Raw genomic sequence first — 22,273 nt, 5'->3', positions numbered from 1 at the left:
TTATTGAAATGACTCAGACTATATTTTTTCCGTATCTGCGTAGTAGGATTGGCACGGAGTACTGAGAGTCAACTTGAGAAAATAACATAAAATTGAACTTGAACTTGGTAATTGATTTGTTTTACATTCTTTCAACTTCCATGTTGGGTATATACAGCGTGTTATCTATTCTTCATCACTCCCTTCGCTGCTAGATTCCAGCGGACTTTCTTCATCAGACGACCCATCAAGATCCTCAAGCGTAAGAGGATCTTCGGCAGGCATCATGACAAAAGCCTTCAGGCAGGTAATCCGGTTTCCCGTTTCATAAGAGTTCAGAAGCTTGCCCACCTGAAGATCCTTTGCGTCGCCCGACTTCTTTCTTCCAGTCGAGCGCAACTCCATTCCGAGTAACCGCCAAACACGCACAACTCCTTCACTATTTGCTGTAACGACAGCAAAGTCACCACTCTTGGCTCCTGGCTGCCCCTCCAAACTCAAGATCTCAAAGTCTTTCACCCTGCCAGGAAATCCTTGGGATTTGCCTCCGAGCTGAGCAACTGGCTCAGCATAAGGAATGGTCGACTCATCGCCCTCCTCTGGTTCTCGTAGTTTTTGGGCCGAGTAGAATATAATTCTGCCGTCTTCCGTCGAGGCGGCGATCAACTCGCCTGAAGATATTGGTACGTATTTGATCGCATGTAGCTTACTCCGGGGAGTAGGAAGTACTCTGCAAGTTGGCGTTGAATCCTGAGACACGTTAGAAAGACTAATCGAGTTACTGTAGGTTGAGGAACTTACAATCCCAAAGACTACGGCGCCCCATTCAAACCCGACTGTGAATTCTTCTCCTTCAGAGTTCCAAGCTATCTTCCTCCCCTCACCGGTGCTCCATTTGCCTTCCTTCACGCTCTGCAGAATCTCCTTGTTGAAATTCAAAACCCCAGCTTTCTTCCCAGTGACCAAGTTCCACAACCGCATACACTTTTCCCCCTTTCCCACGCTGAGCATCAACTTCATACTAGGATGCACAGCAAAGTCATTGACACCAGATGGACAGCCCCCGGGAGGGGCAGTATCTCCGCTAGGCCTGCCTTGAACCTTTGGGCGGGGGGCTTTGATGGTAGAAATGACAGTCAAGTCTCGAGTCTTGTTGACTGAGATGCTGTTGTCTTCGGACGACGCCAAAAGTTTTGATCGCGAGGGGAAACTTAGTGCGGTAATCGGAGCTGAATGGTGAAGAAGAGCTCCAAGCTCTCTGTTTTTGGGGTTTTCCAAAATCTTGTTTCCAGCGAGGGTAGGGACCGTCGGATAAAGCTCATTGACCGCTGGAGGAGCCGCTGATAGCGTATAGAGATTGACACGCTCATCGCTGCCCCCACTAGCTAGCATGACCTTTGGAGGCTCCGTAGAATCTTTGTTTGGCAGGGGCGACAAGGCCAGGCATTTTATCGCAGAGGAATGGGCTTCAAATAAGAATGTATCCACAAACTGAGCCCTAGAAGAATCATCGGATGACGCTTTGGCATCAAAGCAGGTTGGATCAATCGATGCAGTGAACCCATGCAGCACACGCTCGTAGGATCCAGTGACTATTTGCAAGGTGATAGGAGCAGCGTCGTTGTGCTGGGGAGACGATGATTCTCCATTCTTTGACGATTTGGCAATCTTTGTTGGTTGTACCGGTTGAGGCTCTTTAGTCAGCTGCTCTCTCTTGCGTTTCGCCATCTCTGTGAGTGTTCTTGATATGGAAAGATCAAATATAATAATCTTCTGTTCTTGTTTGCGATCCTTCCAAAAAGCGGGAAACTTTTTTTTTTTCTGCCGGACATTCCCGCAGCCGATCCACATAGGCGGTGGATAGAGCAGAGGCTAGACGGGTATTCTTGGCGCATGCGGCCTTGCGGCCTCAGGCCTCTGGGACTCGCAACTGATTTCACTATCACATCAACCACTCCAAATCTTGATTGACAGGGATACGACAATATTGTCCAACAGCCATACCATCCTGGACTAAAAGTTTTCAGTCTGTCTTGAGAAGGAACGAGGATACCACTACCATTACCCCCTATTCTTAGAGATAACAATTTCCGTAAGAAATAATAATAACAAGAGTCTCGCATACCTCTATCTAAGCGTTCCCCCCCATACCTGCTCTCGCTGCTCCCGGTACCCTTCCCAAAAGTCAACCAACCACAACTCGACACTCTCTTCATCACCACGAACCTCTCCAAAAAACCCTTCACAGCGCAATATCCGTGTCGACTCTTTCGCATCGCAGAACAACACAACCACAACATTTTCATCTTTTTCGAGCGATTTTTTCCTTCTGGATGACTTCGCTCAACTTATCCCCCTTCTTTTCAGCGCGTTAATCGGATGTTGTGTTCTTGAATTAGACTCGATGCTCCGAGAAGAGCTTCTTCGGTCTAAGCAAGATGAGATCGCGTAAGTTTTATTTCATCCCACCGATACTTTGTATTTTGATGCAATTTGCGCTGTCGTTCGGTCGCTCACTGGGCATTTTAGACGATGTTTGTTGTCGCGAAAGCGCAAATTGAGCGAGCTCTACTTTGCGACCGTAGGCTACGCGGGCGCGACCGAGGATCCGTTCGCGGACTCCGTGTATCAGGAAAAGGAGCAGGCATTTCTCGATGCCAACGATATAACCAAGTAGGTTTTTTCCCTCGCAAGACATTGATATAGTAACATTCTTTATTATTATCTTACTTTATTGAATTGATTGCGTCTCCCCTTGCGCTGTGCTCACCGTCTCTTATAGAGGTCGTTACTTTTCCGAGGCTACCCTCCCCAGCTATGCGGTGCCTTCGGTCCAGGATACCAAAGAAATCCACTTAGATACCACCGAACCAGCTTCATCCACTCCAAGTGCTCTTCCGACTACACCGCCGCAGCACGAGACTCCCGCGCCCCTGGTTGCTCAGCCGATCGCAACGACAGAGCGACAGGATGTTACGCCGTCACAACCAGCCGAGAAGAAGTCATCTCGACCTGTAACTAAACGCGTCGACAGCAAACCTGTTGTTCATGTCGCACCTGGTACTCCGCCAGATGGGTTGCAAGGGCCGGATGGGTCGACACCAAAGGCAACGTATGAGCCTAGCGTGAAGGAGACTCCTTCTGTCCTGGAAACTCCTCGAAGCTCTCAGGAATCTAGCGAACCTATCGCTGCGACCGACCAAGAAACCCTACCGAAAGCAGCATGGCCTGTCCAGCCTACAGCTTCCACAAAATCCAAGCATGATGCGCGCCCGTCCCTTGTTCCCGGGCGAGCGGCCCAAGTTGTTGAACAGCCCTTGTCTCCCGCATCGTCCGCCGGCCCGTACTCGAATAACACGCCCGCCGCAACTGCAGTGTCCCCTGCTACGAGTCCTGCTGAGGAGGTGGCAGAGCCGGGCGAAAAGTCCCCAAGCCCCAAGCACATGACGACTGCTCAAGGAACCCCAAGCTTCGTTCCATCAACCCCGGATGAGCAACTTCGCCTAGAGGAGGCGCAGTCACTCCAACAGAATGCTCTTTTGGCGAGCCAGGTCAAGGATGCAGCTGGCCTGGGCCCTTCGACAAACCAAGTCATCCGGCTTGATCTTCCATCGGAATCAACAGCAGCAGAGCCTCAGAAAGCAGTCTTGGAACTGGAGTCTGAAGTTATACTACCGGAGTCGAAGAAGCCTGCAGCGACCCCCGAGAGTACACTAGAAAGTAAGACTTCAGCGCAACAACTTTCGGAACAACCTTCTAGTCAACCCGAACATGTAGCCAAGGAAACGATGCCAGGCTTTCAAACAGAGAAGAAGCCCAGCCCGCCCACTCACCCAGGACCGGCACCGGAGAGAATGACAACTAGAGTATCTTCCGGGGCGATTCGACACAAGTCTGTATCTGAGATTCTTGGCGAAACTCCCAAGCCCGTCGTCTCTCAGCCTGACAAGACTCATGCATCTGACAAGCCGACAGCTGCTACCGATGCCTCTATGGACTCTGCTAGAATGCGCTTAAAGGACAGAAAAGCGCGCGAGAAGGAGAGAAATAGATTGTCGACTGTGGTCTTTCCCAAACAGCAGCAGCAGCAGCAAGACAAGAGTGGATCAATGGATCTTGTTCGCCAGCAGTCGAGTGAGCTCGCGAAACTGAATGAAGAACAAGACTACCTCTTTACCTTATTCCAGAACAAGGCCTACGCTCCGCCTCGAGGAAATGCGCTGAATGCGCTTCTTGCTTCTGCTCATAAAACATTGTCTACGAATAATTACCTCCTGGACTATCAGGAGCAGATGGATTGCCGCATCTTACGCCGCATATATGACCTTCAAAATGCTAATAGGTGGCCCTTGCGTCAACTGAAGCGCTCCCCTGAGCCACCTAGGAAGGGAACGCATTGGGATATTCTTTTGGATCACATGAAGTGGATGCGGACAGACTTTCGAGAGGAACGCAAATGGAAGCTTGCAGCAGCCAAGAGTTGTGCGGATTGGTGTGCCGAGTATGTTCATAGTGACATCGAGTCTCGGTCGTTGTTACGCGTTTCTGCAAGAATACCCTCAAGAAACGTCCACGGGAAAGCCGAGCTGCACCCTGCCTCAATGATCTCCCCTCCAGAGGAGCCAATGAATGACACCATGGAAACATCCCATCCTACGCCGGATTTGGTTCCTTCCACCGAGGAGGACTCGGTCAGTGAAGGGTTTGTTGATGAGCCACGCCACGACTTGCAGGACACAGTTGCCCCAGCTGCGATCTTTTCCCTCGGATCCGATGAATTCACAGTCTCCCTGGATATAACCCCATCGGCTCAGAAACTTTTGGATGAGTTACCCATTTACGCCCCAATGCAAATTGCCCCAAACACGGGTTTCCCGATCTTCAAGCAACCTCCTGATTCTTCTTGGAAGACTGATATACTTCCCGTCTCGAAATATGCCCGTGGCAAGATAATCATCCGCGATGATGAGCCCCCAAAGAAACGGAGCCGTTATGAGTATTCCCAGTATGATTCTGGAACCGAGCACCCTGTTTTAGACCTGCCTCCTGAACAAACCAACGTTGCTCTCTTTCAACCTGAAAACAGGCATATCCGCGACCGCATTCACCCAGCTCAGCCTTTCCGGCCCCCAACCGAGTATCCCATGCCTTCTCTTGGGTTCCTGGAGTCAAGACAATCGTCACAATGGACCTACGCGGAAGACGAGGAGCTTCGTAGCCTGGTTGAGGAGTATTCCTACAATTGGTCACTGATATCTAGTTGTCTCACTCCGCCATCACAATTCACATCCGGTGCAGAAAGACGAACGCCCTGGGAATGTTTCGAGCGTTGGGCAGGAATAGAAGGTCTGCCTTCTGATATGTCAAAAACGCCATACTTTAGAGCCTATCACCAAAGAATTGACACAGCGCAGCGAAATGTCATGGCACAGCAGCAAGCTGCGGCTCAGCAGCAACAGCAACAGCAGCAACAGCAAGGGAATAACAATAGTCAACAACCGGTCCCTGTGATTCGACGGAGAGGCACGCAGCCCATTCGCGTCGACAGAAGACGGTCGTCTAGACATTTGGCACTGCTTGACGCTATGAGAAAATTGGCAAAGAAGCGAGAGACGATGCTTCAGAAGCAGCAACATGGTAAGGAAGCACACCCATGTGCCCGGTATCCTTGGAGAAGCTAATTTTATTTCTTACCCGGCTTAAGCTTCTCATCTCGCTGGTCTTAGGAAAGTTAATGAAGCCAATCAACCAAAACCTCCGATCTCTTCGCCGGCTGAGTTTAGTCGTTTGAAACATGAGCGCGAATTGAAGCTTCAGGAGAGGCAGGAGCAATACCGCCAGCAGATGATCGCCCAACAGAGAGTAAGTCTCCTTCCTGCCTCTCGGTAGACTCGTCATTTCTAACACGCGCAAAGGCCAACTTTGCCGCCCGTGCCGGCCAGATGCCAAACCAACAGCAGATGATGAATGCTCCTGGGCGAGCTCCTAACGCGATGCCTCATAACCCTAATGCCCCTCCTGTAGCCCCTAGTGCTCCCAATGGCCTGCCAAATGGCGTTTCAAACGGCATGACTAATGGAATGCCGAATGGCGTGCCACAGGGCGTTGGCGTGAACCAAGGTCGACCTCATGTTCAGGGCATGCAAGGCGGCGCTGGGCCTGTCAACAGTCAAATGCCGCCCAATCCTATGGCTATGAAAATGATGCCACAATCAGGGATGCAGCAAGCCAACGGCGCTCGTCCCAACATGTCAATGCAAGCGTCCCCGGATAACGCTCGAGTGATTCGGGAGGCCAATCGCCTTCAAGAGCAACAGCGGCTCCTGCAGTCCAGGCAGCTCCAGCACCCACAGGCACAACCGACATCACAACCGCAGGCGCAACAGGCTCAACAGCAGTTTCATGCTCAGCCTCAATTTGTGCCTCAAGGATCCAACTCTCCTAACCCGAACAATCCTGCTATGATGGCAGCGCTGCAAGCGGGAGGTGGGATGCAAAGCCCCCCGTTCCACAATGCCACACCCCAAGGCGTTTCCACACCTTCACCGCGAATGGGTCAGCCGAACCTGCTATCGGGTGGGGTGGTCCCTACCATCAGCAGCATTCAAAGCCAGATTCAAAGGAGCAATCCTAATATGCCGATAGAGCAAGTCAATAAACTGGCCACGGATCGACTGCATCAATACCAACAGCAGCGCATGTCTCAAGTGGCGATGAATGCGGCGGCGGGTAACCTTGGCGTACAGCCCAACTACCAGGTTCCGCACGATGGGAACTTCCAGCCTCAACCGGGCATGAATGGCGGGCCGGGTATGCAGGTCCCGCAAGGGCAAGGCTTTTCGCCGATGATGCGTGTCCCACAGTCTGCTCAGCAAAATCGCCCAGGTACTGGAAGCTCACCCGCCATGGGGGTAGCTATGCCACAACAAAGCCGGAGCGCCACTCCGCAGACCCAACGGAGCGGCAGCATTCAAACTGGCCCGGTACCGGGCACGAGCAAGAGCCCTAACCATCCCCAGTCTCAACCGATGGGAACTTGATGGGTTCTTCCCTTATCACCTCCTTCCTCCTCTCCCCACATCCCCCAACTGTTTTTTGTTCTTCACCTGTAAATATTTACCTTACCAACCTTTACTCCGTTATCATCTTGTTTTCGATTCACCCTTTACGATCCACAATACCATGACGCGCAACTAGCACCCTGAACGATTCTGTTTTCGACCCTTTAACATCTACCCTTCCTCAACCCTCATCCTCTCGCACACCCCCAAAACATGCACACCCCACATCACTCTCATATCTCGACCCTCTATTAGACACCAGTTTGGCCTTCCAACACTGGGATGTGTTGCCATTTATCCAGTACCCTGACTCGGGACTTCAATTTTTAAATGTACTACTTGTACCGATAGGACAGATACGAACGCTTAGCGATATATCAGGACGGTCGTTGGAATGGAATAAATTTTAGGAAGGAAGGCCAAAGTTGTGTGCACCATCACTGTGTAATACACCGTAATACACCGTTCTCGTCAATGTTAATTAGTTGCCCGATGTCGATATACTTGGGTATGAGTGAGGAGTCCCAAGTTGAAATGCTCAAACAGGAAACTCGGCTTAAGCGCGCGCTTAAAAACTTTCGCCACCTGCAACCTGCCCAACTACAGATATTCTTTTGCAGTTTATCAACCACTCGACAAGAAAGCACTGCCCGACTCATGGAGCGAATCCCTGCTAGCACCAAAAACACTAACTTCAGAACCGCGAAGACGCAATAAACCTGTGTCACGCCCACCATGTCCTCCAACAACTCCGGGGACCAGCACACAGAGTCGCCAGGCCCTTCGATAAAGTCCGTCTCCCTTTCCCTCAACTCTTCCAACACCAAAAAGCCCGGCTTCAGCCTCTTAAACACCGCCCGCCAGAAATCCACCCCAAAACCCAGCGCCACACTCCCCCGCCGCCCTCACAACCTACACAACCACAATGACGACTCTGACGCAAGCGGCGACGAAGGACAGCCCGCCTTCGAATCCGTAACCGGCTTTGACACTCTCACAGGGAAAACGCTCTCGGCTGATGCGGCACCGGAGAAGAAACCGCTGACGATCCCCGTCGCGAGTGGGAATAACTGGCGCGACCGGCCGGGAGTCATACGAAGGCCGAAGGGGAAAAACCTACTACCAAAGGAGGTGCAGGCGATGCAGGAAGCGCAGAGGAAAGGAGTGGATATCAACGGTGGGGGTGAGGCGGTGGGACCGAGTATGTCCTATGGGTTGAGTTTTGCGCAGGGCGCGACTGAGGAGGGGGGGAAGGGGGGAGATGGGGATCAGCGGATGGGAGAGGTTCCAGCGGCGACAGTTGAAGAGGAACCGCGGAAACCGCTTACGGAGGATGAGATCGCGTTGCGAGCGCTTGTGCGCGAGAGTAAAGGGCAGGTTGAGGGGCGGTCGGACCTAGTGATTGAGTCTAGACGAGATGGAGATGATCATTATGACGGGCCTCAAAATGAGACGAAGTCATTCCGAGCAGATGTCGCGGCGCGGCCGGAGTCTGCGTCGTTGGACCAGTACAATGCCGTCCCCGTGGAGGAGTTCGGCGCGGCCCTGTTACGGGGCATGGGCTGGAAGGAGGGACAGGCTGTTGGGAAGGGCAAGTACGGTGGTGCAGATCCTGCCAGAGCAAATACACCTCACGTCCCTGCTCGGCGACCTGGCTTCTTGGGGATCGGAGCCAAGGATGTCTCTGGGGGAAAGGGCGCGGAGATTGAGCTGGGCGCGTGGGGGAAATCGGCTATGCGCAAAGGGTCTCGAAGGGCTGGAGAGGAAAAGGATGGAGAGAGGAATACAGATGGCGTTTATATGCCTGTGCTTATGCGGAATAAGAAGACAGGCGAGACGATTACTACCGAGGAGCTCACAACTCTGCTGAAGGAAGGGAAGAAACGGGATACCGATGACGACTGGAAGGAGAGACGGGATCGAAATCTGGACCGAAATGGACGTGATCGAGAACGTGATCGGGATCAAGATCGAGACAGGGGTAGTCGGCGTCTAGAATATGGAAAGGACGACGACAGTGATCGGTACGACATTCGGCGGAATGGCTCGTCACGGAGAGATAGAAGTCGGTCGACTAGTGATCGGGATTCTCGACGACGCAAATACGAAGACGACGGTAGGTACTATCGAGAGCGCGACGGGGACCGCGACCGGGACCGGGACCGAGATCGTAAGCGTCGGTCTGACCGCGATAGGGATCGGGATACGGATCGGGATACGGATCGCAAAAGCTCGAGATACTACGATGATGACCGTCATAGCTCAAGACATTCATCGTCGAATACCTCGAGCAGACACCGCGATCGGGACCGAGACCGCGATAGCGATCGTGACTCTCATCGGCGGCGGAAATATGATGACCGATGAAGATAGATATAACGACATTGGATGGTTCGGATGGATATAGATTTCGTACTTATAATGCCACTCGTTGACAGTGGTTGACATGAATTCGATCTGAATTTCGGCCTGGTTAGACAACATTATCTTGTCTAATGGTCTGAGTGACCATTCTAAACACAACTTTTCATAATCCCTGATGTAAATGCAATGAAATAATAAGTACTCCCACCAAACAAACACCTTAGGTATATACCGTGTCAACACAACCAGAGCAACCAGAACAACAAGAACGGAAATGATGTTTTAGTCGTACATGATCATCCTCATATGACTAATTAATCCAATCAGCCGAGTCGAATTCATGCCCCCAGCATGACCACGTCCTTCTCGTGCTCGGGCACATCGTAGGGACCGGAGACGATACCGTTGATGGCCCCTTGTGAGGAGGGAGCACCCAGCGCACTGAGGCCAACGCCGCCTTCCATCTCGCCGAGAACCCATTCCACGAGATAACTTTCGTCCTCGAGCTCCTCGACACGGCGGTAGTGACGTTCTGTGTATGCGGCCAGAGCCTGCAGGATGTCTTTCATGGCTGCTGCTGCGCGGCCATCGGGGCTACGCTTTACCATCTTTGATGAGGCGAGCTCGACGAATGTTGAAGAGGGGTAGGATCTGAAGAGGGCGAATAGGATTCGCTGAGCGATCTTGGAGTGGCGGGCATTTGTGTTCCAGTCTCGCAGGCGGAGGACGAGGGCAAAGAGGTTTTCGGGGTCGAGGGTTTGGAGGACCTCATCGATGGAAGAGTTACCAGTAAGGCTGTTGGCGCGGTCCTGCTTTTGTTCATCGCTCGCATTAGGGTCATCGGCGGCTTCGATGGCAGTATTAAAGAGGGAGAGGAGGCGGCCTGGGTGATTGAGTTGGAGGGCGAGTGTGATGGCTTCGCGGTAAGCTCCTGCGACAATGTAGTTCTGTAGTTGCTGGTCTTGCTCGACGCGGGCTGAATTGGCATTGACTGCTGCGGTGTAGGTTGCGGATGTAGTGTCGGTCCAGAAGGTGACTGTGGAGTCTGCCGAACCAGAGGCGAGGGCGTATGGGAATGAGGACTTGGAATTGTCGCGTGAACCGGATGGGGTAGGACTGGCCAGGGCCCAGACACGGTCCGTATGGTTATCCAGGGTAGTCTCAAGCTCGCCAGTGTAGGGAGACCAGACCTTGACCAGACCGTCTGCGGCTGCAGACGCTACAAGAGGCCGCAGCTGTAGAGCCACTCCGTTTGCTGGTGCTCCCATTTCTTCATCCTCATCGTCTTTGGCTTTGCTCGACATGTCAGGAGGGGGAAGCCAGAGTACTTTGAGCACGCTGTTGGTGTGACCCTCGAATGTAAGCAGACAGCTATAATCTGACAAGCTCCATAATTTGACGGTTTTATCACCGGAGCCGGTAACGATCATGCCTCTATTGGTGCTGCTTTTTGCGTCAGCGCTGAGGGTTGGTGTGCCCCGCGGTGAGAAACGCGCCGACCAAACTCCTCTCTTGTGTCCGCGCAAAACACCCAGAGCAGTTCCATCGTCGGCAGACCAGATTTTGACGGTCCGGTCTTGTGACGCTGATGCGAATAGTTCAGATGATGGGCTCACGTCGAGAGCATTGATATCTTTGTCGTGAGCTTTGCGAGTGAATAACGCCTTTGGCGTGTGTGGTTCATCGGAAGTTACCGGTCCCAGTTTGGCCGTATTCCAGCGCTTGATGGTACGATCCTGGGAGCCCGTGATAATGAACGGGGGAGGGTGATTCACTGGATCGTTGTGTGCTGGGGTATTCGGTTGCGGCGAATCTCGTGGAAAGCTGATAGCTCCTAGGGACTCTGCATGTCCTGTCAGAACGGCAAAGCATGTGTAAGATGATGTCTTCGGGTCGAGCCGCCAGAGACGCGCGGTATTGTCCTTTGCACCTGTGGCTAGCCAGTGGCCTGACCAGTCTACATCGATGCAGATGATAATATCGTCGTGACCGTCCAAATGTGCGACATCAGCACCGAAATACTCTTGCTTCTGGGCCGTGGGCCTGTCCTCGGACGGCGCAACTGAGACAACACGAATGCTTTCGGTGTTGGTTGCCAAAGCCAGCAGAGACCGATCAGGACCAACGTAGGCGACATCGATAATATCATCATCATTGCCCGAGATGCGCCTCACGACTGGCAACGGATCAAGTGTAGAGCCAGGTTTGTAGCCGTACAAGGGTTCAAGAGAATGGAGCCTTAGGGTTTGGTCGGCGTGCACAGTCATAGCGAAGGACATCCCAGGGGTATAATGAAGCGCGATTACTGCCTCAAATTCGGGAGCGGCCTCCTGTTCCATCGTTACCTCTCCACCTCTGTTACAATCCCAAACTCGCAGTCTGCCGTTTTCCCCTCCAACCAGGCATAGACCGCCCTCTGCAACGAAGGAAGCAGCCTCGGCGCTTTCGAGGACCGGAATTATCCTTCGTGTCTTGAATGTTCGCATGTCCCACACAATGACGGTCTTATCACGGGCGGCAGACAGTAGTGCGTTCTCCATTGACGAGTATGATAGACTGCGCACAACCGAAACGTGTGAGTCGAGAGACGCTATGGACTTTCTCTTGTTCAAATCCCAAACGCGCACTTTACCCTCCTCACTCCCGGAGGCCAGCCGAAAGGCGCCGAGAGAGCTGGCAGGGGTGTCCGCGTCCGACATATCTTCGTCCTCATCTTCGCCTTTCCGCTTTGATTTGTTCTTTTTGGAAGACGATTTGCCGTCGGTCTCTGAGAAAGGCGACTGGAAGAAGCACAGCGCCGAGATAACGCCGCCATGTCCATGGAAACTGTGTGTAATATAACCACCCCGGATATCCCAGACCTTGATTGAGCCATCCGCAGCTCCAGTTGCCAAAAGAGTGCCCGTCGGATCCGTGGCGGTCGTTACAACGGGTGCAGTGTGGGGTTTCAGACTCCTAACGAGTTTTGTCTCTATAGCGCTGGAGGTATCGTCGTAAGGGGTTAAAGAGTATATGCGCATCGACATCGACCGGGAGCAGAGAATAACATGTGATGCTGAAGGGGTAACTGTCCCAGAGTTAGTATATCCAAGCGCTAGGTATCGATGCATAAAGGCGGGTGCGACGGACTGGTTAAGCTGGTAATGATCTCTCCATCCTGCAGATCTAATTAGCAAATTGGAAAGAAAGCTTGATGCTGTGCTTGTACTGACTCCTTCGAGTGTTGCGAGCTGGTCGCCAGACTCCAGATCAACGATGAGCGCATCTTCGTTAACGCAGGTCACCAGTAGTCGGCCGGTGGCATCGAGTGCGGTGCTTCCGCCAGTATAGATGGGACGAAGGATTCGAGACGCCTCAAAGGTCGTCTTGACAACGGCTTTGGACATAATTGGACGTAGTTTAAAAGAATTTCAGAATCCGTATCTATCGCGCCATGGCCTGGTTTCACAAAATTCGTCAATAAGCGGGTTGAATTGTAGCAGCGCAATTTCACCTTTGAACTTGCTGGGGAAACTTTTTGGCCATTTTTTTTTGAAATGGTTTGTCCTGTTTGCCATGTTTGCCAAGCTGCCAAACTAGCAGCCTTCACAGCCTTCAAAGATGGGTTGTGCACGAGACGCGGCAGCCGCCATCTCAGCCGCCGAGACATCAGATCGTCGACTCAAGTCTCAGCTGCATTCCTCACTTCATCTCGGGGTCTTTTGACTTCGCGGTACAATGACGCTGGAAAGGTGATTCAGGACATATATCATGGGGCGACGTGCATATTTGAATCGCCTGGCTCTGGTAGGCTGCCCGCTTTCTTCCAATCCTTCGAGTGTATTCGCATATTTAGCAAATTCGCTTCCTGGTCACATAGACCTTATTCCTGTTTCTCGCAATACACGTCTATAGTATTAGGTCTGGAATAGGCCCGGTTAATTTACTTTCTATGTTCGGCGCTCATCTACCAAGAAGTTTACATATCTTCACTTGTACTATAGGGGTTTCTTCATTCATTCCGCCTTCACGTGTATCTCTCCAGGGTTCTCTAACGTTTTTTCAAAGGGCCGTTCCCCATATGAAGCTCCAGAGGCCCCCTCCGGCTCTTCAGCTGATGGGCCAACCTCAACTACAAGAAGAATCTCACCTCTCCATGCGGGCGAATATGTCCAGCATTACGATGAAAGAGGTCACCCGGTCAACCCGGAGTCCAAGTCCTTTGGCAAGGAACTCCGAAGGGCCAAGAATGACATTCTTTCTACCATGGGTATTGTTGTCAGCGAGGACGCAAATCGGGGCCGTAACGAACAGCAAAAGATCGACGCGATCGTGGCCGAGAATGACTACGGGTTGATCATGGTGACGCTCGACCAAATCTCCGTTTTCTTGGGCTCCTGGTGGACTACTTCGCTTACAGGTCGGATACAGGTGAGCTCATTCTGGTCTATTTGTGAAGGGTGACTGGAACTAAACATTTGCCTGACCACAGAGCTTCAAAAGCTATACCCATGTCCCCATCACGAGAATCATGAGCCACGAGCGTGCTTCCCTTGGAGCATTTGGTTTCTACTTTGCTGGAGTTCCAGCTTGGGCGATTTCGACATGTTTATCTATTTGTCGGCATCACCCTCTCGAGCGACTGATTTCCACCGTACAAAACTACTTCCCGAACAATGACGCGGGCTCCAAGCTTGTGAGAGCATCTTTCACAGTGCTACACACTGCGTAAGTACCTTGTCCAATGCTAGAAACCCAAACTTATGATGCACATAGTACCCGAGGGATCTTGCTGGTTCTCGCTATGCAGACTTATATGTACTCTCTGCTACAATCTCTTCACCTGATTCATCCTGCTTCTTTCCCAGGCTTCGGGTATTTTATGCCGTTAGGCGAATTTACATCAATGCTACTTCCGTCTATTCCCCCGGACCTTTCGGCTCGCTCCTTGGGCGCTTTTCTTTTGGACATACTAAAAACCCCCTCCCTGTTTTACATCTATGTTTACCTGCGACCATTCATTGAAGTTCGACTCTATAGGTTGATCCGCAGGCGGTTACCAAAACCTAGTCTTACGGACGACCTTTCCATCAAAGTGGCTTTTGACAATGATCTGATTGACTGGATGGTACCCACACTTGGTCGTCGTGCGGTAGAGGAGACACTGCGCAGCAAGCTCTCGCTGACGGAAGACTTGCTGTACGAGGCATTTTCCCTTTGGCAGTGGGTGTCATCCAAACTGACTTTCAGGACGCGGCGAGGCTCTTATGCTTCAGACATTGGAGCAGAACATCAGACACAAACTCAATCTGCGTATCTACCTTTGGAGCAACACGCTCAGAGCCGGAGGAGCGCGCTATCTAACACTACTGATCAACCGGCACCAATACGCGGGCGTGATGCACATTATGACAATGGCGACAGCGTCGCCTTGCCAAATGAAGAAACCCAGCTGCCCAATGGAGATAGTGTGGACATACTAAGACGTGCGAGAAACCTCACCCTTTCTACGCGCACATCCTCACCGGATCCAGATGTACATACACACGGCGGGATCCCTTCAATTGAGAGTCAACGAGCATCCTGGTCAGATACACTACATTCTCGAGCGTCATCGCCTGCATCTTCGCAGTCATCTCCGCGGGTCCGAGCACACGTAATCCCGAATTCAGACGTCATTGCCATGCAACTAGAGCTAGGGAGTCGCCGGCCTCAAGACCAGAGACAAATTAATGCTGCCATTGACACTCAAGACGGCTTACAGAATGAAGGACCAGCTGGTCGCCGTTCCATTTCTGAGCTCCTTGATACTCTTCTCTCGAATGATGGCCGGAATCTTGCCGCAATCATCAGCTCTGATGGTACGGATAGCGATGGCCTCTCAAATATGACTGCAGCAGTTTCCCCTGATCTTGGAGAGCCGGCTCGCTCATCTTCTCTCCAAAATCAAGCACACAGTCCAACAACCGCACAACTCGATTCAGCCGTCGAAAACGCCATCTCAGAACCTGTGAACATCCTCCCCGACGTCGTCGAAGAACCACCCCTGGACACAACAAACTCATCGGAACCTCAACCAATCGTAGAGGACAACGACCTTGAAGACGATGACAACGACAGCGATAATGACAATGGATCCTCTGTATTCCCCTCTATAGGGGATCCCAGCGCACTCCCAAACACAACTCAGCCCCAAATTACAGGCTCCACGACGGCAGCGCACAGAGTCACCATCCTCTCTGCGCTCCCGGTCGACTCTCTAGCCTCGCATCTCTCATCCATGCTTACAACAGCTCTCTTCGCGCCTCTCGAGGCGTTTTACCTGCGATCGCTGGCTTCTTCGTATCTTTCTGCCGCAGGTGCATCTGGCGCTCTTCGGGCTGATGTCTATAAGCTGGGTGCCTGGGGTGGCGGACCCTGGGGTGATGACCGGTTGGCGTATATGGGGAAGCTGGCTCTTATGTTTGGGCTGCAGGCTGCTGTTAACGCATCGGTTTGGGGGGTTATTTCTGGGACGGCAATTCGGATTGGGAGGAGATGGTGTGGATGGGGTACACTTTAAGGACCTCCTAGCATAAGGATCTGCCAACCGACTGATCGACTGCGGCTGCGAAACCTTGTGTAGTATAATAACACGAGGAAATACCATTTATTCATAAAGTAGCCAAAATACTCGTCTCTTGAGCATACCATAATCATATTTCTTATTGTACACAAAGACTACATATGCGCTTCGATCTAGCTAGCAGTAGCCTTTCCCTTCTTTCCCGCCATTCCGGGAACCTTCCTCCGTTCCCAGATCATGAGATACCCCTCCTTGGTAAAAAGTGTCTCACTCTCTGCGCGCTTAACAAACAGATCCTGGATCTCAAGCCACTCCGGGCCCCGCTGTTCCCCAGTATGCTGCTCGCTCTGGAATCGCGCATTCTCAGCGGCCATTGCCTTATCATTCAGCTGGACGAGCCACGAGACTTTCTCCGTGCCCGCACCAGCGCCGCTGGATGAGGCCCCACCGCCGCCCGAGGCTGCATTGACGCCCTTTTCTGCGGCGTCTTCGGTTCCCCCTGGGGCAGAGATTGTGGGGTCGAGGATGATGTTGGCAACGAGGTCGTAAAGGATTGGTTCGCCCGGGGGCCAGACAGCTGGGTTGGGTTCTACGTACGGGGACATGTCAAGAGAGCGCGGGGAGGGGAATGTGACAATTGTGGGGTTGCGCTCGGAGACGAAGCGGTTTTTGCTGAAACGTTTAATGTGGAACATGAGGTAAGGAGGAAGTGGGTGAAGGAGGCGATGGCGGACTCGTTGTGCGAGCTTCTCGGAGGCGGTGATACCGTTATATTTGTTAAGGAGGGTTGTTAGGGGAACTTGGGGGATGATGGATTCCCTGTTTGCGGACTGAAAGAGGGGTGTTGGGGGGAGGTCGAGGGTAAGGATGAGAAAGGGTGTTGTTTGGCTGTTGATGGTGCCTGATTCGGTGAAAACTAGGCGGGCGTTCTGTGTGTCTGAGTGCGCAGTGATGGCTTGGCTTTCTATCCGTAGGTGGCCCTGGAAGGCCGCGTGGACGACACTTGTTGGCGTCTTTGATGGTTTTCGGGAGCCCCCGAGTGCAAGGTGAAGGTTGTTGAGAAACCAAGATAAGAAATCCACGGGATCTGACTGGTGGGTCAGGGTGAATCGCTTTGATGACCGCAAGGCAATCTCCTGTAAGAGTTCGTGTGGTGATACGTGAGACCGGAAAGCTTTAGGGTTCCAGAGCTTGCGGACGAGTGTACCAAAGCGCAAAACCAGCTGAGGTGTCCCAGGCTGGGGAAACTCGTGCAGCAGGAAATAATTGCGTATTGGGAGAACATGGGCCAGTGACTGGGCCACGACGTTGAGATAGTCGTTTGCTTTGATATTGTTCATACCCACAAATCCTGGAATATGGTTAGTGATATGATTTCCTGAGCCCAGAAGCAAGAAGCAAGACTTGCCTGGTCTGTAGCGCTTCCCTGAAAGATCAAAAGCATCTGTGACCTCCTTATCCAGCTTGCCCACCTCCTCCTTGGTATAGTATGGATCGACCACGTATTTGATATCATCCAAGCTCTTATTTTTGACCTCGTATCCCTCCGGCAGAACGTATACTTTTTTGGTGCTCATATTGACGAAAACATGGTGTCCAACCTCGAGGGCATGGAAGTAGGCATGCGACTTGGGCCCTCTGCCCTGAAAATATTTGCCGCAAACAAGACAAGCATACACGTTGATGTTTGACAAACTGACGGAACACAGTTTCTCAAAGTCAAAATCCAGAATCTGGCGATTAATCGTATCGAGGTAGAGATCGCTGTATCCCTCCATCGGGGCGCTTTGCCGTTGGGGAGCCACGATCGCGGGCTGGTCATCGTCTTGATCGTCTTCGCTGCCGTCCATCTCCTCCTCTATTTGCGCTGCTTCTTCAAGCTCCTCCGCTTCTCGGTCCGCCGCTGCTAGGATATCTTGTCCATGGCGTTCATGGTCCTCCATTTCCTGGCCGCTAGCTCGCCGAAACGGCAAGGCCCCATGGCGCGGGTCGTCTTCTGGCAGGTTGTCGTCTTCCACGCGGGCCTTTTTGGGAGCGGGCGAGCCCACTGTAATTTCATCCTCGAGGGGCAGCTCGGCTTGTCGTTTGGACATCATGACTTGTTCGGGCAATGGCGAATTCAGGTAAGGATGAGCTTGCGGCTTCTGGAAATCCTCAAACGCGACGGAAGAAGATTGGATGCAAACATGACAAACATCAAGCTTCTTCGGTATCATTACCTCAACCACCGAACTCCGAATCTACAGGGGAACAACTTTGGCAGTCGTGTATCATGTCATTTCATTTGTTGTCTACCTAGTAGCCACGTTCGGCTGAGACTACACCGGGATCAATGCAACCGATCAACGGAGAATCACAAGACCCATAATAAAGCGAAACATAAATGCTTGGTATGATACATTAAGCACTCTTGACAATCCGGTTGTTGTCAAAGGGTACTTCTTTCACGCCATCCTTCGTCACTACCTTGACAAGAACCTATAAAGCGTTAGTTGTCTCTATTTGGGAGATCAGAATACATAGAACATACTCCTTTGTAGTCAATAGGTAGTCGGCGCTTCAGCTCATCTGTGCACATCTCCAGAAGCTTCATGCCTTGTTCGAGATCGATATCGGGATGATGATGCTTGTCGAGTGTTGAAAGACAGTAATATCTGGCACCTCTTAGCTCAAATCAGCAACAAACAGTCATAGGCCACTTACTGGGCATAGCCATGGGCGGCATATGGAACAGGAGCCAGGGACGCAAGGTAGTCGATCCAGTATAGATGGGGCTTCTCAGTGATCTTGTCTACACCACCCAAGAGGAGGTTGACTGTGTAGGGACTTCGCGATCGTAGACTGCGTGCTAGCTCTCCTCGGACGAAGTTGGCAACGGCACTAGGAGAAAGTTCGGTATCGTTGCGCATTGTGTATAGCTGAACATTGGCTTGGATATATTCGGCGAATTGCACTAGTCGAGAAAGAAGCTTGATTAGTCCTGATTTGGTCAATCTCCATATCCCATAGCGGTAAACGAACCGGTGTCTCCCGCCTCGCCGGAGAAAGCGATGAGTGTGTGCTCGTTCAGCTGCTTCGTCTTATCGTCTTCAGCTTTGAGAATTGTTGGACCTCTCATAGCAGCCTTTGAAGCTGCCAGAATGACAAAGTCCTTGCCCGTGATACCAAGTAGAACCTCCCTGTGACGATATCGGTCAGTGTTGCTAGTAATAGCTCCGTGGAAGTGGTGGGAGCTTACATTCTGATTGTGCGAACTTCGAACGTGGCAATAGACGGAGGTATAGCTGGAGTAGCAGTAAAGAGCAGCAAGTACGAGCTCGTGGAGAAAAACAGGAGTGAGATGTCAATCGATAACTACCGTTGGCCGCGCGGAGCTCTGACTGCCTGGAGCTGTCGCTTTGGGCCGGCAGCCTCAGGCGGAGAGCTCTGGTGCTGAGTCAGCGCAAAGACCCACCGCCCGCACGGACAACGGCAGAAAAAAAGTTGAAAATGAGCGGGAAAATATCAGTAAATGCGGTCGAGTCGCCGTCGTCATCCGCCTCGATTGGACAACGCCCTCGCTGGTTAAGCTTCAATCGACCTTTTTGCCCGCCTAATGTCGTCGTTTTTTACATTACCCGCGTCCCAGCGGAAACGCAAGAGGGAGGACCGGTCTGGAGCCCCCGCGACAAAGAAACGGGGCGTTGATGCGGACGGAGATGCGCGCAACAAGAACAAGAGAACGAGGGAACGAGACGAGTCAATCTCGGGCAGTGACTTGGATGAGGATGTGGAAAGTGCGGCATCGGTAGCCTCGGAGGGGGAAAGTGGTTCAGAGTCGGATGAGGGAGAGACTGCTGCCGAGCGAAGACTGAAATTAGCGGAGCGCTACCTGGACAACGTCCGAGAGGAGGTTGATGATTACGGGTTCGATGCTGCTGAGATTGATCGTGACTTGATTGCAGAGAGGCTAAAAGAGGACGTGGTATGTGCGAGAGAAATTACTGCGGACCTAGCGCAGATCTAACGGGGCATCCTAGGACGAATTCAAAGGACGAGTATATCGTCAAATTGCTTCCGACCTAGCGTTCTCGACCGCTTCTCATGCGTTCTTCCGAGCAGACACACAGACTACCACATCAATCGCCGTCCACGCTCCATACGTCTACACTGTATCTAAAGATCGAACTTTGATCAAGTGGGAGCTCGCCACACCCGGTGCATCCAGCACAGATACGACGAATGAAACAGATGGGGCATCAAAGCGTGCCCCTCGACCGCAGCGAAAGAAGCCGAAGCAGGTGCGCTTCACAAGAGGTCTGCAAAAAGTTGCGGAGAGCGCAGAAGAGCAGGGCCACTCGAAGAACATACTAGCGGTCGCGGTGTCCCCGTCAGGGAAATTTGTTGCCACTGGAGGAGAGGATAACAAGCTCATCATCTGGGATGCCGCAACCTTGATTCCCGTGCAGACCTTTTCCCAGCACCGAGACTCCGTCAGTGGACTAGCGTTTGTTCGTCACATTTCTACCATGAGCTCGGGAGAGCAATTGTTCTCCGGCTCATTTGACCGGACCATTAAAACATGGTCTATTAGCTCCGCAGGTCACGCCTATGTGGAAACATTATTCGGACACCAAGACAACGTCACGTCGCTGGCCGCTATGACGATTGATCAGTGTATCAGTGTTGGAGCCCGCGATCGCACAGCTAGGTTGTGGAAGGTAGTGGAGGAGGCGCAGCTTATCTTCCGCGGTGGCTCATCAAGAAACACCTACCAGGAAAACAACATTGACTGCATCGCACCTTTACCTCCCACACATTTCGTCACCGGCTCCGATAACGGATCAATCTCCCTTTGGTCTATACACAAGAAGAAACCGCTCTACACCATCCCGCATGCTCACGGCCTCGACCCATTACCGCCACTCGAGGTACACTCTCCTGAGACCGATCGTCAAACGGCACAGTCGAATGCACGCTTCCTCAGACGCATGCCTCGCTGGATTACTGCGTTGACAACAGTTCCAGGTACGGACATTGTCCTCAGTGGCAGTTGGGACGGCTGGATTCGGGCGTGGAAGGTTTCAGACGATAAACGCACAATACACCCCCTAGGGCCCGTTGGCGGAGGCCCTGCATCGCAAGCCCCAGATACTCCATCCAAACAGTTGGAACAGAGCCTCGCGTCCGCCGACGGATCCCACAGACACGCGGTCGAAGAAGAGACAGAGCCCTTGGTAAAGGGCGTCGTCAACGGCATCTCCGTCTTTGAACGGCGCGTAGAGACGACAAAGCCGGGTCAAGTACCATCTGACTCGAAGAAATCGAAATCCACGCCAAGCACGGCACCAGAACCCCGCGGTCTTTGTATCGCCGTCGCCATCGGAAAGGAGCATAGGCTCGGCCGCTGGAAATGCTACGGTAACAATTATTTCAAGGGAGCCACGGCAGAAGGTCGAAATGGCGCAATGATCTTTGAGGTCCCTTTTCTTTCTGACAAGCATGGTCGAGGAGAAAAGGAACCCCTCTGAGCGAATGTATCTAACCATCAATAGATTCGACTGTATTTTATTTCTAGCGGCATTTGCATACCTGGAAAAGTCCCTGAAGTTCGATTTCATTTTCTCTTCAATTATCCGCTATTGCTTTGATGGGATTTCTGTAGATCTTTGACTTCTCTCTTCCACCAACGCAGCTAGAACCTCAACTGGTTACAACCTCAACTGAGCCATGGCCAGGGTACAACCAAGCCATGGCAATAATAACCACATATAAAGCCTTGATATCTATTCCATAATCTTCTCTGATTCATCATATTCACTAGCAGCATGCTATGATGACCGGCCACGTCCCGTTCATTGGCCTGCTTGATGAACCCGTTTCTGTATTCTTCGGCCAAATATATGCCGTCCTGATACGCTGTCAGATCTGTGGATGTGCTTCTGGGCTCAGCTACCGCCTAATAATCATTTCCCAAGCTGTGTCACCACATAGTCAATGCGGCTGTTAGGGCTTGCAGGACTAACGGTACCCTTGACCAAGAGTTCATCATGACAAGAGGATGTCCAAGTATATGCTTTCTCGCCATAATCGTCTGTTCGGTTCCTGCTGTCCCAGACTGGTGCAGAAAATGCGAAGTCTAGAGCAGCCATTGTCCGTTGTACCAGGCCTCGCGTTTAGCCACAGTAATGTTGCCGGCGCGACATTTTTATCGTCAAGGAAAAGCCTCGGAGATCAGGGCTACTAAGCGGTTGCCCTGGGTTGGTAGCACATGCTGGTCATTAGCTGATTCCGAATATTAGGGCTCAGCTGGTTTGGGCATGCACCACGGTAGAAATAGATCAAA

General features: G+C 52.0%; 8 protein-coding genes across 8 annotated transcripts; 4 read left to right on the top strand and 4 right to left on the bottom strand.

Annotated features, from left to right (window-relative positions):
• Positions 1 to 165: 165 nt before the first annotated feature.
• BJX68DRAFT_272763 (putative 60S ribosome biogenesis protein Mak11) lies at positions 166 to 1,707 on the bottom strand (the record flags this gene model as incomplete). Its single annotated transcript, XM_071047271.1, has 2 exons — positions 166 to 729; positions 781 to 1,707. The coding sequence occupies 2 exons, from the start codon at positions 1,705 to 1,707 to the stop codon at positions 166 to 168; spliced, it is 1,491 nt and encodes a 496-aa protein (XP_070892884.1).
• Positions 1,708 to 2,168: 461 nt separating this feature from the next.
• eaf1 (MYB and HSA domain protein) lies at positions 2,169 to 7,213 on the top strand. The gene is made up of 5 exons (XM_071037795.1): positions 2,169 to 2,427; positions 2,509 to 2,652; positions 2,762 to 5,616; positions 5,684 to 5,841; positions 5,895 to 7,213. Exons 1-5 carry the CDS (start codon positions 2,384 to 2,386, stop codon positions 7,017 to 7,019), a joined length of 4,326 nt encoding a protein of 1,441 aa, XP_070892883.1. The 5' UTR covers positions 2,169 to 2,383; the 3' UTR covers positions 7,020 to 7,213.
• A 389-nt stretch (positions 7,214 to 7,602) lies between these two features.
• spp2 (spliceosome ATPase-activating subunit SPP2) lies at positions 7,603 to 9,574 on the top strand. The gene has a single exon (XM_071037794.1). The coding sequence runs from the start codon at positions 7,776 to 7,778 to the stop codon at positions 9,405 to 9,407; it is 1,632 nt and encodes a 543-aa protein (XP_070892882.1). The 5' UTR covers positions 7,603 to 7,775; the 3' UTR covers positions 9,408 to 9,574.
• On the bottom strand, positions 9,575 to 12,883 carry BJX68DRAFT_214995 (U3 snoRNA-associated protein UTP13). The gene is made up of 3 exons (XM_071037793.1): positions 12,617 to 12,883; positions 12,534 to 12,561; positions 9,575 to 12,471 (listed from the first exon to the last, which is right to left on the bottom strand). Exons 1-3 carry the CDS (start codon positions 12,788 to 12,790, stop codon positions 9,743 to 9,745), a joined length of 2,931 nt encoding a protein of 976 aa, XP_070892881.1. The 5' UTR covers positions 12,791 to 12,883; the 3' UTR covers positions 9,575 to 9,742.
• Positions 12,884 to 13,036: 153 nt separating this feature from the next.
• Positions 13,037 to 16,033, top strand: BJX68DRAFT_214973 (uncharacterized protein). Its single transcript, XM_071037791.1, has 4 exons — positions 13,037 to 13,190; positions 13,452 to 13,814; positions 13,876 to 14,111; positions 14,160 to 16,033. Exons 1-4 carry the CDS (start codon positions 13,155 to 13,157, stop codon positions 15,943 to 15,945), a joined length of 2,421 nt encoding a protein of 806 aa, XP_070892880.1. The 5' UTR covers positions 13,037 to 13,154; the 3' UTR covers positions 15,946 to 16,033.
• Positions 16,034 to 16,082: 49 nt separating this feature from the next.
• On the bottom strand, positions 16,083 to 18,077 carry BJX68DRAFT_214977 (ubiquitin carboxyl-terminal hydrolase family protein). The gene is made up of 2 exons (XM_071037792.1): positions 17,357 to 18,077; positions 16,083 to 17,299 (listed from the first exon to the last, which is right to left on the bottom strand). The coding sequence occupies exons 1-2, from the start codon at positions 18,042 to 18,044 to the stop codon at positions 16,122 to 16,124; spliced, it is 1,866 nt and encodes a 621-aa protein (XP_070892879.1). The 5' UTR covers positions 18,045 to 18,077; the 3' UTR covers positions 16,083 to 16,121.
• A 126-nt stretch (positions 18,078 to 18,203) lies between these two features.
• Positions 18,204 to 19,327, bottom strand: pre1 (proteasome core particle subunit beta 4). The gene is made up of 5 exons (XM_071042068.1): positions 19,187 to 19,327; positions 18,970 to 19,127; positions 18,652 to 18,901; positions 18,479 to 18,602; positions 18,204 to 18,426 (listed from the first exon to the last, which is right to left on the bottom strand). Coding segments are annotated over exons 1-5 (612 nt in total). The 5' UTR covers positions 19,189 to 19,327; the 3' UTR covers positions 18,204 to 18,348.
• Positions 19,328 to 19,468: 141 nt separating this feature from the next.
• BJX68DRAFT_249235 (ribosomal RNA-processing protein RRP9) lies at positions 19,469 to 21,652 on the top strand. Its single transcript, XM_071042067.1, has 2 exons — positions 19,469 to 19,912; positions 19,968 to 21,652. The coding sequence occupies exons 1-2, from the start codon at positions 19,544 to 19,546 to the stop codon at positions 21,456 to 21,458; spliced, it is 1,860 nt and encodes a 619-aa protein (XP_070892877.1). The 5' UTR covers positions 19,469 to 19,543; the 3' UTR covers positions 21,459 to 21,652.
• Positions 21,653 to 22,273: the final 621 nt, after the last annotated feature.

The sequence above is a fragment of the Aspergillus pseudodeflectus genome (genome assembly GCF_044049435.1).
Source record: "Aspergillus pseudodeflectus strain CBS 756.74 chromosome Unknown BJX68scaffold_88, whole genome shotgun sequence".
Classification (NCBI taxonomy): Eukaryota; Fungi; Ascomycota; class Eurotiomycetes; order Eurotiales; family Aspergillaceae; genus Aspergillus; species Aspergillus pseudodeflectus.
This window is presented reverse-complemented; position numbering and strand designations above follow the sequence as displayed.